Source organism: Bos indicus, chromosome 24, assembly GCF_029378745.1.
Source record: "Bos indicus isolate NIAB-ARS_2022 breed Sahiwal x Tharparkar chromosome 24, NIAB-ARS_B.indTharparkar_mat_pri_1.0, whole genome shotgun sequence".
NCBI classification, from domain to species: domain Eukaryota; kingdom Metazoa; phylum Chordata; class Mammalia; order Artiodactyla; family Bovidae; genus Bos; species Bos indicus.
In genome coordinates, this window is record NC_091783.1 from 33581240 (window position 1) to 33594372 (window position 13133).

At 45.3% G+C, this 13133-nt stretch overlaps 1 protein-coding gene across 4 annotated transcripts in view; it reads left to right on the top strand.

The window, feature by feature from the left end:
- TMEM241 (transmembrane protein 241) overlaps positions 1-13133 on the top strand; it is a 120325-nt gene that overhangs the window by 70259 nt on the left and 36933 nt on the right. For 3 of the 4 annotated variants that reach the window (XR_011563791.1, XM_070778837.1, XM_019986629.2), the window contains exons 12-13: positions 2040-2109; positions 7202-7295. Coding sequence is in view for 2 of the 4 variants with exons in the window: in XM_070778837.1 (XP_070634938.1) it covers positions 2040-2109; positions 7202-7295 (164 nt within the window). In the remaining 2 variants the exon portion in view is untranslated. The remainder of the gene's footprint in view (positions 1-2039; positions 2110-7201; positions 7296-13133) is intronic. The other variant, XR_011563792.1, reaches the window with a different exon arrangement.

Sequence of the window (13133 nt, forward strand, 5' to 3'; positions counted from 1 at the left end):
GTCTCTTCTGGAAGGAAAGGGCCTTCAGAAGCAGTGGAGCTCTTCATGTGCTTTACACGTCTGGGCCTGATGTTGGTTACAAAGTGCCTCCACCCAAATAAGTCTCGAGTAGATGACAGAGGTGTTCAGTGGGGCCGAATATAAAGAGAAACAAAATTCTTAGCCTTTTGCTGGGCCGTAAGAAAACCAGATCCTTGGAGACCCTCTCACTTTAAACACAGGTACATATGCACCAACCAAACCAAACAAAATCATGATAGTTACTGTAGAAAAAAAGCAACCCTCCAGAGAGATGGAATTCACACCTTTCTTTCCCAGTTGATGGTAGAATCATTTGAGATCATTTTTTAAAAATGTAATTTTTTTTTAACACGAAAACCATTTTGTATTGGGGTATAGCCAATCAACAATCTTGTGATAGTTTCAAATGAACAGCGAAGGGACCATTTGAGATCATCTAAGGCTGAGGAAGTGTAGCACGCACTGTGTCTCTTGTTCTGAAACTCTTGGTTAATAAGCTTAGTGATCTGATTTTACATACGGTAATGTACATGTCTCAGTGCTACTCTCGCGATTCATCCCACCCTCTCTTTTGCCCGCCCGTTGTCCACAAGTCTGTTCTATGTGTCTGCCTCTCCGTTGCTGTCCTGCAAATAGGTTCATTAGTACCAGCCAGTGGAAATTCACTGGGAACTCAAATCTGGTGCTCTGTGACAACCCAGAGAGGTGGGATGGGGTGGGAGATAGGAGGTGGTTCAGGAGGGAGGGGACATGTGTATTCCTATGGCTGATTCATGTTAGTGTATGGCAGAAACCAATACAGCAATTGTAAAGCAATTATCCTCTAATTAAAAAATTAAAAAAAGAAAAAGTGATGAAGAATGTTCCACTGCCACTGCCATGCTGTGAATACTCAGGAAAATTAGCCTTTCTGGCTCCAGACCATCCAGAACTGAGAGACAGACTCAAGCCTGGGGGTCTTGAAGACCTGGCGCCTCCAGAATCTCAGAAATCCGAGATTTGGAAGGATTAGGCTATCTGCCGTGGAAATGCTTAATTCCTTTTCTCTGGACATTTTTGGAAGGCTTTCTGCTTTTTTAATCTCCTGACTTCTTGTTTGTGACGAAGTTCAAATTCCAGAGAGGGAAGCAGCCAATATGTGTGATTTTCCTCTTGCACCAAGTGGAACTAAAAGAATGAACTTACTTCACTAGAAATAAATGTACCCTTTGGACCTTAAACTAAAATGAGTATGCATGGCCGTTGGCCCCTGCTCTCTTTGGTAATTAAAACACAAAAATGAGAAAAGATGTCAGAGGCATACACTCATGATCCTTTTTTAGATATAAGAAAAAAAATAATAGAAAAATCTTAAAAAAAAAAAAAGATTCTTTTTGTCCTATAGTCTGGCTGAGGCAGAGGTGGCTGCCTGGTGAAGAGCAAAGATCTTAGGGTTTGGAGTGACCAGGGTCCATGTTCTGGCTCCAGAGTTCAAAAGTTGTGCAATCTCAGACACTTCACTTCTCTGAGCTCCAGTTGAAATGGGGATAAGAAAGCCTCACAGATTGTTACAAGGATTGAAAAAAACAATGTACGGAAAGCTTTTAGCACAGAGTCCTGCTCAGGGCAGGCTCTCACTAAATGGGTCATAACTGTCATCATACTTGGTCTTCCCAGGTAGCTCTAGTGGTAAAGAACCTGCCTGCCAGTGCAGGAGACAACAAGAGACGCAGGTTCGATGCCTGGGTTGGGAGGATCCCTTGGGGGAGGGCATGGCAACCCACTCCAGTATTCTTGACTGAATCCCATGGACAGAGGAGCCTGGTGGGCTACAGTCCATGGGGTCGCAAAGAGTCAGATACTACTAAAGCGACTTAGCACAACATATCATACTATTATTAATATATTAAGACAGTGCTGATGACAGAGACCCTCGAGTGCTAGAGTGAATTCACTGATACAGTGCATTTCTGGGCAGCTGAGGGCAGGGGACAGGGGGCTTTCGGACTATGTGTGTCAGCTCTTGCTGTTTCCACCAGGTGATCTCTTCAGCGTCCTGGACTTTCCGTTCCTGTATTTCTACAGATTCCACGGCAGCTGCTGTGCCAGGTAATCCCAGCTCGTAAAGCCCCTCACACTGTGGATTTGTATGTTTCTGTACTACCACCTGTGTCTTTGTGAAGCCCAGGCTCACTGCCCATTGTCTGAATGTGCAGCAAAAGAAAATGGTGCCCAGTGCCAATGAGGAAGGTTCCCCCCTCGGCCATCAGAGGGTTGTTAAAGGACATTCTTGGATGCTCAGAGCTGGCCTGGGACCTGCGAGGTCCCCTGTCCTGAATAATTTTCTTGGCCAGAGTAGCGGTTTTCAGAATTACAGGAGTGAGAGAACTCTCCCACTTTTTTTCTCTCCCACAAGCAGTTCTTAAACAGAACTTCAGTATGTAAAAATGATGAAACTGATTCAGTTCAAGGCAAGATTCGGGTGCAGATTCACACCCTGTCAGCTTCTGCCTTGACTTCTCTCTTGTTTCCAAGGGGCGAACTCCAAAAAACCTTGACTGAACCCTAAGACTCTGAGAGACAGATTTTGACACCAACAGCTAGGAGCTGTCTAGAGCACAAGGTGATCCCTGATATTTGGCTTTGGGAAGGATCAGAGATGTGGACCAATTAGATGGATGCATTTATGGTGCTACTGATAAAGAATTCACCTGCCAGTGCAGGAAATGCAGGAGACATGGGTTCATCCCTGGATCGAGAAGATCCCCTGGAGGAGGGCATGGCAACCCACTCCAGTATTCTGGCCTAGAGAATCCCATGGACCGAAGAATGGGGCCGGCTGCAGGCCATGGGGTTGCAAGGAGTTGGACATGACTGAATGTCTGAGCATCACTGATAAACAGAAGTTCATCCCATCCTACCCACCCTCTTTCCTGCAGGAGCCCCACTTCACTTGACTTTCTTGTGCTGAGAAAGGGAAAGGCTTCTGTGGATAATCCCGAAGGATGGATTCTTTATTTTTTTTTTATCATTATTTTTTAAAACATTCTTATGTATTTATTTGGCAGCACCAGGTCTTAGTTGCAGCATGTGGGATCTAGTTCCCTGACCAGGGATCAAAGCCAGGCTGCCTGCATTGGGAGTGCAGAGTCAGGCCCTGGACCACCAGGGAAGTCTCAAAAACATGGATTCTGATATATTTGAAAAACTGCACTTGGGTTGAATTCCAGCCTAGCTGTTTGCTCCTTTGTGTCTTTGGGCGAGTTATCCTAGTTCTCTCAAACCTTAGTTTAGTCTTCTCATCTGTGAAATGAAAAGATCATACCAATACAGGATGATTGTGTGTATTAAATAAGGTACATAAAGTTCTAAGCATCTTGCCCAGCCCAGCAATGGTGGGCAGTATTATTATCTGTAAATAGAATATCAACAGACCAAGAGCAATTGCTGCATGAAAGCCAGACCACTTGTTCCCACACAAAAGAGATTGTGCCTCGTGAAGCAGTGATTCTTCACAGAGTCAAAAAGCTGATATGCAGGCTAGGTGCTGTTTCTGATGGGGGTGTGTTAGCACACACACAAACTCAATATTATAGAGTATGCTCCTGCATTTGGGACTTCCCTGGTGGCTCAGATGGTAAAGAATCTACCTGCAATGCAGGAGTTTCAGGAGACCCAGGTTCAATCCCTGGGTGGGGAAGATCCCCTGGAAAAGGGAATGGCTACCCACTCCAGTATTCTTGACTGGAGAATCCCATGGACAGAGGTGCCTGGTGGGCTACAGTCCATGGGGTTGCAAAAGAGTCAGACATGACTAAGTGCTAACACTCTTCTGCATTTGAGCCTTAGAATGATTTAAAAAAAAAAAAATCATCCTCAGAGACGTTTCAGGAAAGCACTGACAGAATTCATCTTCTCAGCTCCTGTCTCTTTGGTCAGGCCTTGTCACTTGCCTGTTAGCTTGGATCTGTGGTGTGAGTGTCTGTGGGCTTGCTTCCCTTTGAGCCTGGTTATTTGGCTGTATTGGGTGACCAGGGTGTGGAGGGAGGGCATCAGGTTTGGTTAATTTGATCAGAGCAACAGAGTTCACGGCCCATGGGTGATGGCTTTGTGGGGTGATCTTCTGCCTCCATTTCTGTCCTTTTTAATCTGTCTCATAACCCAACATGAAAAATCAGGTTTTTTCATTTAAAAGATTTGGAAATCTTTCTTTGAGTTAGTTTAACTCTCCGCTACATTCTACATCTCACTTCGGCACACACACAGCTTACCCTCTTTTAAGAATGTGTCGGGACTCCCTGTTGGTCCAGTGATTAAGAATCCACCTGCCAACGCAGGGGACACAGGTACAAATCCCTGGTCTGGGAAGATTCCACGTGCCGTGAGGCAACTAAGCCTATGTGCCCTATAGCCCATGCTCTGCAAGTAGAGAGTAGCCCCCCCACTGCCACCACTCGCTGCAACTAGAGAAAGCCTGTGTGCAACAGCGAAGACCCAGCACAGCCAAAAAGTAAAAAAAAAAAAGTAAAATGAAAAAAAAAAAGAATGTCTCAATTTTCCCCACATCACCTCATGGCTCCTCTATAACTGTATCTCAGACTACAAGCGGTCACCTTCAGAGGTCCTGGGGGAGCTCAGGAGGGGTCATGGAGGCCTGAGGGGTCAGAGGCCCCATTAACAGGGAGCCCCAGGCTCCCTCACTCCTGGGGTCCGCCCAGTGCTTTTTAAGACCTGCCTCCACATCGAGGGGTAGGCAAGCTGGAAGTAGAAGAGCTGGATGAGGGCAGGACCCATGAATCATTTAGAAATTATTAACCGACATGGAAGTCAGGTGATGGGAAGGACTCATGGGTACTTTCAAGAGCATGTTGGTCACAGACCAGGAGTAGCTGAGTCCTCGCAGAGTCTGTGCTGAGGGGAAGGGTCGACATGGAACCATGCCCTCGGGAGAGGACAGGAGGAGCCCCAAGTGGACTGAGGTATGGCGGGGAGAGCCAGGCACCTGTGATGTTGGGGCTGCGGGGCATGGATGCCACCAAGAGGAACCCTGGAGGGCCAGCCACCTCACTGACCCCTGCCAGCCTCACAGTCACGGGGACCCGGAGCACCTCACTCTGTCTCTCCAGCTGAGAGCACATTTCCACAGGTCTGAAGGGCCACGGAGAGCTTTGGAAGAGCCAGGAAACCTGGACCTTAATTGTGTCTCTGCCTTAGTTTGCTTGTTAGTAAAATGAGACTCGGGGCTGGGGAGCCTTTCTCTTTTGAAGATCTGATTCCCTTCAGGTGGGATGAAATGACTATCCTTATTCCTGCTTTGAGAACATAGCACCGAACCTGGGGCAAGAAAAAAAGGGGAAGAAAATGGGGATTTGGTCAAGGTTACAAGGGTCGGTGAGCACAGCCAGGAACAGAATTGCAGGTCACTGGATTCCCAGCCTCCTGCTTCCCCACAGGGGCTCCTGTGGGGTGACTCAATGCCTTAATCCAGAGCGGGCTGGGCTCCCGGCTCCTGCGCCTGCAGAGACAGACCTGTGCAAACTTTGCAGGCTGTTAGGCCAAATGGGCTGGATTGTACACAGAGGAAACCTAATCCCCATCTCTGGTTCTGCCCCAAGAATGTGAGCTCATCAAATCTAATGAAGTGAAGGCGCGCATTTCTGTGAAATCTGGCCTTAGGTGTGTTTAATCAGTTCAACCCGCTTCTAAGTACACCTGTCAAGACACTTACGTAATGCCTGCTGAGACCAAGGCACCTTGTTTGAGTCTGTTCAGGAAATACAGAGACGCCCAAGATGGGACCCCTCCCTCTCAGGGCTCATGAGCTGGGTGGGAGCCACACCCCAGCGCCCATAATAGAGGTCAGATGGCAGGATGGCACCCCACACCCCTGAAAGGACAAAGGAGGAGGTACATAGAGGTCAAACCCCTGGAAGGCCAGTCTCAGGTCCCCTTGGGAAGTGAGGGCTCTTTCAGGCTTTATTCCCAATGCGTCTGTTCTGTGTAGATCCCCTTGTTTTGGGGGACTTCTATTATGCAGCCTTCCCCTTGAACAGCAGGGAGATCAAACCAGTCGATCCTAAAGGAAATCAACCCTGTATATTCATTTGGAAGGACCAGTGCTGAAGGGGAAGCTGTAATACTTTGGCCACCTGATGCGAAGAGCCAACTCATTGGAAAAGACCCTGATGCTGGGAAAGATTGAAGGTGGGAGGAGAAGGGGACGACAGAGGATGAGATGGTTGGATGGCGTCACTGACTCAATGGACATGAGTGTGAGCAAACTCCAAGAGATTTGGGTGGCCTGGGGTGCTGCAGTCCGACTTAGCAACTGAACAACAATAACCCCTTTAGATTCTTTTTTGTTTAAACGTCTTATTTTACATTGGAGTATAGCTGACTAACAATACTCTAATTGTTTCAGATGGACAGCAAAGGGACTCAGCCATACTTTTATCCATTCTCCCCCAAACACCCCTCCCATCTAGGCTGCCACTTACCATTGAGCAGAGTTCCCTCAGTTCTTACCTTGAACCCAGGGGCCAGTCCACACCCTCTGACTTCATATGATGAACATTTCCTTGGAAGTCTTTTCCTAACAGTTTGTTTTGCTTGAAAAAAAAAAAAGCTGAAGCTCTGCCTTGGCAAACACCAAACTCTAGAAGTATTATAAGAGGGAGCAGGAGATACTGTCCTCCAGATTTTTTTTTCTTTTATGATTTACCCAGAGATCTCCCAGATTTCTATACCCCCTCCCCACCTCCAGGGAAATGATCTCATCATAGCTCCTTGGCATAGTAGAGTTAATGGTTTTTTTTTAACTTTTGATGTTTTTATCCAGAGATCACTGAAAAACAGAGATGAGATAGAGGTGTTGTCATAACTAAAAATTGACTAATGTTTGTAAGGTAAATAAAAAATGTCACAGAAAATAGCTACTGGCTACAGGACTTCCCTGGTGGCTCAGATGGTAAAGCGTCTGTCTACAATGCAGGAGACCCAGATTTGATCCTTGGGTCAGGAAGATCCCCTGGAGAAGGAAATGGCGATCCACTCCAGTACTATTGCCTGGAAAATCCCACGGACAGGGAGCTTGGTAGGCTACAGTCCATGGGGTCACAAAGAGTTGGACATTACTGAGTGACTTCACTTTCACTTTCACAGGAAGACATCTCACTTAAAAAAGTCTATTTTCTCCTTGCAGCGGATTTTTAGGATTCTTTCTCCTGTTCAGCACCATGAAGCTAAAAAGCCTTATGGCTCCAGGGCAGTGCGCAGCCTGGATTTTCTTTGCTAAGGTAAGAGGGAGGGAGAGGGTGGAGAACCCATCTCAGGAGCTCTTGTGTCCAGTGTTCTCAGAGCCCATGTGCTGCAGGTTGGTCTTCAGGGACTCGTCTCTAGTTATTGACCCTGCATCTGATCCTTCACTTGTTTGGGTAACAATTTCCGAGGGCTTCTGCCTATTTTAGGCTTCCCTGGTGGCTCAGATGGTAAAGAATCCTTCCAATAGACACAAGTTTGATCCCTGGGTCGGGAAGATCCCCCGGAGGAGGACATAGCAGCTCACTCCAGTATTCTTGCCTGGAGAATCCCATGGACAGAGGGGCCTGGCAGGCTGCAGTTCATGGGGTTGCAAAGAGTCAGACAAGGCTGACGCAACTTAGTAGGCACATGCATGGTTGATTTACAATATTGTGTTAGTTTTTGCTGTATAGCAAAGTGAGTTAGTTATACATATATCCACTCACTGTTAGATTATTTTCCCATATATGTCATTACAGAGTACTGAGTAGAGTTCTCAATGCATGCTATGTAGTAGGTTCTTACTAGTTATCTATTTTGTATATAGCAGTGTGTACGTGTCAATTCCAATCTTCCAATTTATCCTTCCCTCCCCTTTCCCCCCTCAGTAATCATGTTTTCTATGCCTGTAAGCCTGTTTTGTATATAGATTCATCTGTATTATTTTTTAGATTACACATACAGGTGATACCATATAATATTTGTCTTTCTCCATCTGACTTGTATCACTTAGTATGACAGTCTCTAGGTCTGCCCATGTTGCTGCAAATGGCATTATTTCCCTTTTTTATGGCTGAGTAATATTCTGTTGTTTATATGTATCTCATCTTCTTTATCCATCCTCTGTCTATGGACATTTAGGTTGCTTCCATGTCTTGGTTATTGTAAATACTGCTGCCATGACTCATTTGAGAAGACCCTGATGCTGGGAAAGGTTGAGGGCAGGAGGAGAAGGGGACGACAGAGGATGAGATGGTTGGATGGCACCACCGACTCAATGGACATGGGTTTGGGTGAACTCTGGCAGTTGGTGATGGACAGGGAGGCCTGGTGTGCTGCTGTTCATGGGATCACAGAGTCGGACACGACTGAGCAACTGAACTGAACTGAACATTGGTGTGCATGTATGGGAAGAAATATATTTAACTACATTGGGAGGAACTTCGGAGGAGTAGGAGAAAATGGAGTCCCTAAAAGCCAAGCCATAGAGAGCATTGTGAACTTTTGAATGAGACTGACCAAGGGTAATTTTTTCTTTTTTGCTGCACTTTATGGCTTGTGGGATCTCAGTTTCCTGACCAGGGATTGAGCCGGAGTCATGACAGTGAAAGCCTGGAATCCTAACCACTAGGCCACCAGGGAGGTCCCCTGAGGGTAAAGTTTTAAGCAGATTAATAAGGTGACAGTGCTTAAGACAGATTGGAAATGACTTCCAAGCATTTAGAAGAGAGGTGAATCAAGGTAGAGATGGCAGGAAGAAAGGTGAAAGGTCAAACTTGACTTACAATTTGATCCTGATCCAGGGATGGAACCTGAGTGTCCTGCATCTCCTGCATTGTCAGGCAGATTCTTTACCACTCAGCCACCAGGGAAGCCTGACTTATAATTAGAAGGAAAATAAATTTTAATTATACAATTTGTCCTATAACTGTTATGTGATGTGATAAAATTAGCTAACAAAGACTCAGATCATTTTAGGACAGATTTGGGGGATAGTTTGGACAAAGGAATGATGAATATTGTTGTTTGTTATTGTTTAGTGGTTAAGTCGTGTCCAACTCTTTGTGATCCCATTGACTGTAGTCCACCAGGCTCCTATGTCCATGGGACTTCCCAGATGAGAATACTGGAGTGGGATGCCGTTTCCTTCTCCAGGGGATCTTCCCAACCCAGGGATAGAACCTGCATCTCCTGCACTGACTGGTGGATTCTTTGCCATTGAGCCACTGGGGAAGCCCAGTGATGAATATGGAAGGTGACAAGTGAGTCCAAAGTTTTTGCTAGAGACAAATGAGATCTGTAGCCTTAACACACAGAAATGGGGGTGGTTATGAAAGAACATCCTTTAGGAGAAAGCTGGCGATATACATTTTAGACAGATGTGTATAGTGATAAAACATCTGCATGGAGCTTTTTTGTGTTGGAAACATGGGGTCAAATGTAGATGAGTGTTCAGGGATTTGTCCATTTGGGCTTCGCCTGTAGAAAGATGCAGTTGAAATCAAGAAAACCTATCCATCAAGGAGCTCACTAAGAGAGTGAAAGGATTTGGGGAGAGCAGAGCAGAGTCCTAGGACTTAGCCTGGGAGAAACTTAGATACCAGGGGCCAATAATGAGCAGGAAAGAAAAGTCATAGCTGGAAGGTAGAGGGGATCAGAGAAGTTCAGAGCAGGGAAGTCTAAAGGAGAATTGTAAGGAGTAAAGCAGAATGCCACCCAAAGGTCAAAGTGACCACAGTAAGAAGAGTCTACAGCACGCACTTTGCTAAGCTTTGCAGAAACAGTTTAAGGAAAAGGGCAGAAGTGGGAGTCGGGCAGAGGGGGATCATAAACACTCAACAATACCTAAGATGTGGAGAGAAGATTGTGACTGGTGGTGGGCAGAGCTAATGAAGATAACTTCTTTTCTAGGAAAAGAGGGACTTGGGCGAGCTTGAAAGTAGAAAAGGAGACACCCTGATACAGAGATTTCATGATGCTAGAGAATGAGGAGAAAATTTGGAAAATAAGTTTCAAAGGGAAGTAGAAGGAGTGTGTGTGTGTGGCGGGGGTTGAAATGTAAAACCCTTTTCCTGGGCTTTACTTGAAGGTAGAGGGCTTCCCAGGTAGCTCAGTGGTAAAGAATCTGCCTGCCAGTGCCAGAGATGGTGTCGATGCAGGATCCATCCCTGGGTTGGGAAGATCCCTGTAGGAGGAAATGACAAATCAAGCCAGAGGAACCTGGTGGGCTACAGTCATGGGGTTGCAAAGAGTCAGACATGGCTGAGCACACGTGCACTCATGGGAAGGTAGCCAGGCTGTTCTGTGAGTTACATGGCACAGGAACTGGGATTCGCGGGAATTCAGGAGAGGAAAGACTGACTTTGATCACGATGCATTGAACCCCTTTAGTCCTCAGTTTTTTTGTCCATAAAGCAAGGGATCTGGGCCAGAAGATAAAAGGAAAATTAAAAAACATGATTTGGACAGGGAATGTCTCATACTTGGGACTAAATGCTGATGGCATCTACATCCAATTGTAGGATTATCTGTTATGAAGATCTGCTGGGAACAATATCATTGAATGTCAGTGCCTACTTAGTAAAACGTGTGCCAGATTTTAAAAGTCTTTCATAGAACTTATCAGAATAAAGTAGGAAACCACTTAGCCATCAGACTTTCTTTCGTCTCTATTATCAAGTTCCATCTTCTCCTGGGGAAGATTATGTATAAAGGCCATACATATATTATGTATAAATGCCATAAGATATGTATAAAGATTATACCAGAATGTTCCTCTGTGTTCTTATTTAGAGTCTTTGTTATTGTTTTTTGCTGTTGTTGCATGCATGCTCAGTCATGTCCAACTGTTTGTGACCCCATGGACTATAGCCCACCAGGCTCCTCTGTCCATGGGATTCTCCAGGCAAGAATACTGGAGTGGGTTACCATGCTCTCCTCCAGGGGATCTTCCCAACCCTGGGATCAAACCTGTGTCTCCAGCATCTCCTGCATTGGAAGGCAGGTTATTTACCACTAGCACCACCTGAGAAGCCCCTGTGAGATAATGCATGTAAGGATAAACCATGGAGTGCTATGCAAACACAGAGCATGGTGTAGAATCACTCAAACCCTGAACAAGATTGAATTTATGAACTAGCTCTGAGTCCCAGCTCGGCCACACTTTCTAGGTGTGTGCTTTGTTTTCTCATCTGTAAACAAATATAATAATAATGTCTATGTTCAGAGAGGGTTGAGTAATATTTAGACAGCCCTGGAATAGTGAGTATCGGGCAGCTGACAGGCCCTCCTTGGCCCTGTCGACCCCTGGTTTAATTCTTCTACCAGATTAACCAGTGATTTCCTGAGTCTGCATTTTCCATTTGTATTTGCTGGTTCTAGACTGTGAATTGAGTTGGGAACTGCCTGCTCCAGACTCTGCTCAGAGATCAAAGCTCAGGAGAATAGACTCTTGCACAGCATATTTCATGAGACACTGCCTAACAAAAGATGCAATTGATGTACCATTCACAATGTTTTTCTGCCTATATAAAGAGTCATTGATTCAGAGCAGTTGCTGTGCCTGTGAAAATGTGTGTTTGTTGGTCTCCATGGAGACCACCTCTGGCTGTTCCGTGACCACCAGACTTAATTATACACTGGGGTTGCCAAGGGAGCCTGCAGAGCTGTCTCCATAACAACACATCCTTGTGTCGTAAAAGGACCGCAGTCCAGAACTGTTTTCTGTTTAGGAGTTTCTCTTAAAAGAGTTGAGAAGGCTGTGCTGGGAAGTAGCAGTCTTGTTTTGATTTATCCTTAGGAAGAACCCTTGAGCAGATAGGAATTGCTCTGAGTTTTGACCTCCTCTTGCTCAGGTTGTTTGGCCAGGTCTCGGGAGCATGACCTGGCATCTTCCTTTTTCCCAGTGACATGTTGACATTTCTCTTGACCTATTGCCAAGATATTGAACTGAGAAGGAAGCTTGGCTAAGTGAGTTTCAATGTGTTTTAAGTATAGGATGAACTTGTGAAAATGTCCTCAACAGATGCTGTGATGGTTTGGTGTTTGGAATTTTCAGATGTCTCCCAAGACCATGGGGGAAATGCTTGCTGTTTCTGGTGGAACTGCAAAAAAGAAAAAGAAGAATCAGCCTAGTGTCTTTTATAATGGAATCACACAGATTTCATAACTTCTAAATAACATAATTTTTTTCCATCAAATTTTTTTTTCTGATGTATTTGCGGGAAAGTTTCAGAGCTTAACATGAAGTCATACCTTGAACTTCCGAGAAAGTGATAAGTAAACAAATCCTTCAGGTTCTGGAATAGATGTAGATTCAGTTTCTGGTGCATACATGCTTGTTTGCACACACACACACACACACACAGATTGCAGAAAGATCCTGGAAGTACAGTTGTGATCCCCATCACACTTTGCTGTCTCTGGTTCTAGTCTACACTGAACAGAGTGTTAGTTCTTCTCTGTCTTCTACTTCCTACTCTGTACAACTCTTAAACTTTTTTTTTCCCCCAGTTTCATACAAATGTAACTGTCACGTGGCACTGTATTAGTTTAAGATGTGGAACATAGTGATCTGATATTTGTATATACAAATGATCACCGCAATATATTTAGTTAACATCCCTTACCTCCCATGGTTTAGTCGCTAAGTCGTGTCCGACTCTTGCAACCCCATGGACTGTAGTCTACCAGGCTCCTCTGTCCATTTGATTTTCCAGGCAAGAATACTGGAGTGGATTGCCATTTCCTTCTCCAGGGGATCTGCCCGACCCAGGAATCGAACCCAGGTCTCCTGCATTGCAGGCAGATTCTTTACCAACTGAGCTATGAGGGAAGCCTTACCTCCCGTAGTTACAAAAAATATAGATTTGCTTTGTGAATTTGCACGTCATCCTTCTCCGTGTCATTCTGGTTTAGTATATGTGCTGCTGAAACAAACACAGTTACGTCTTTTTCTTTATCATCATCATCCCCATCGTCTTCATCACCATCTGTTGGTGTGGAGAGCCTGTTGCTGTCTTTCCTTGCTTCCTAGGTGGGAAAAGGTAATCCCCAAAGAGAAGGTTACTCCCCTCAGTTTATTACTGGTGTTGTGTGCTCAGTCATGTCTGACT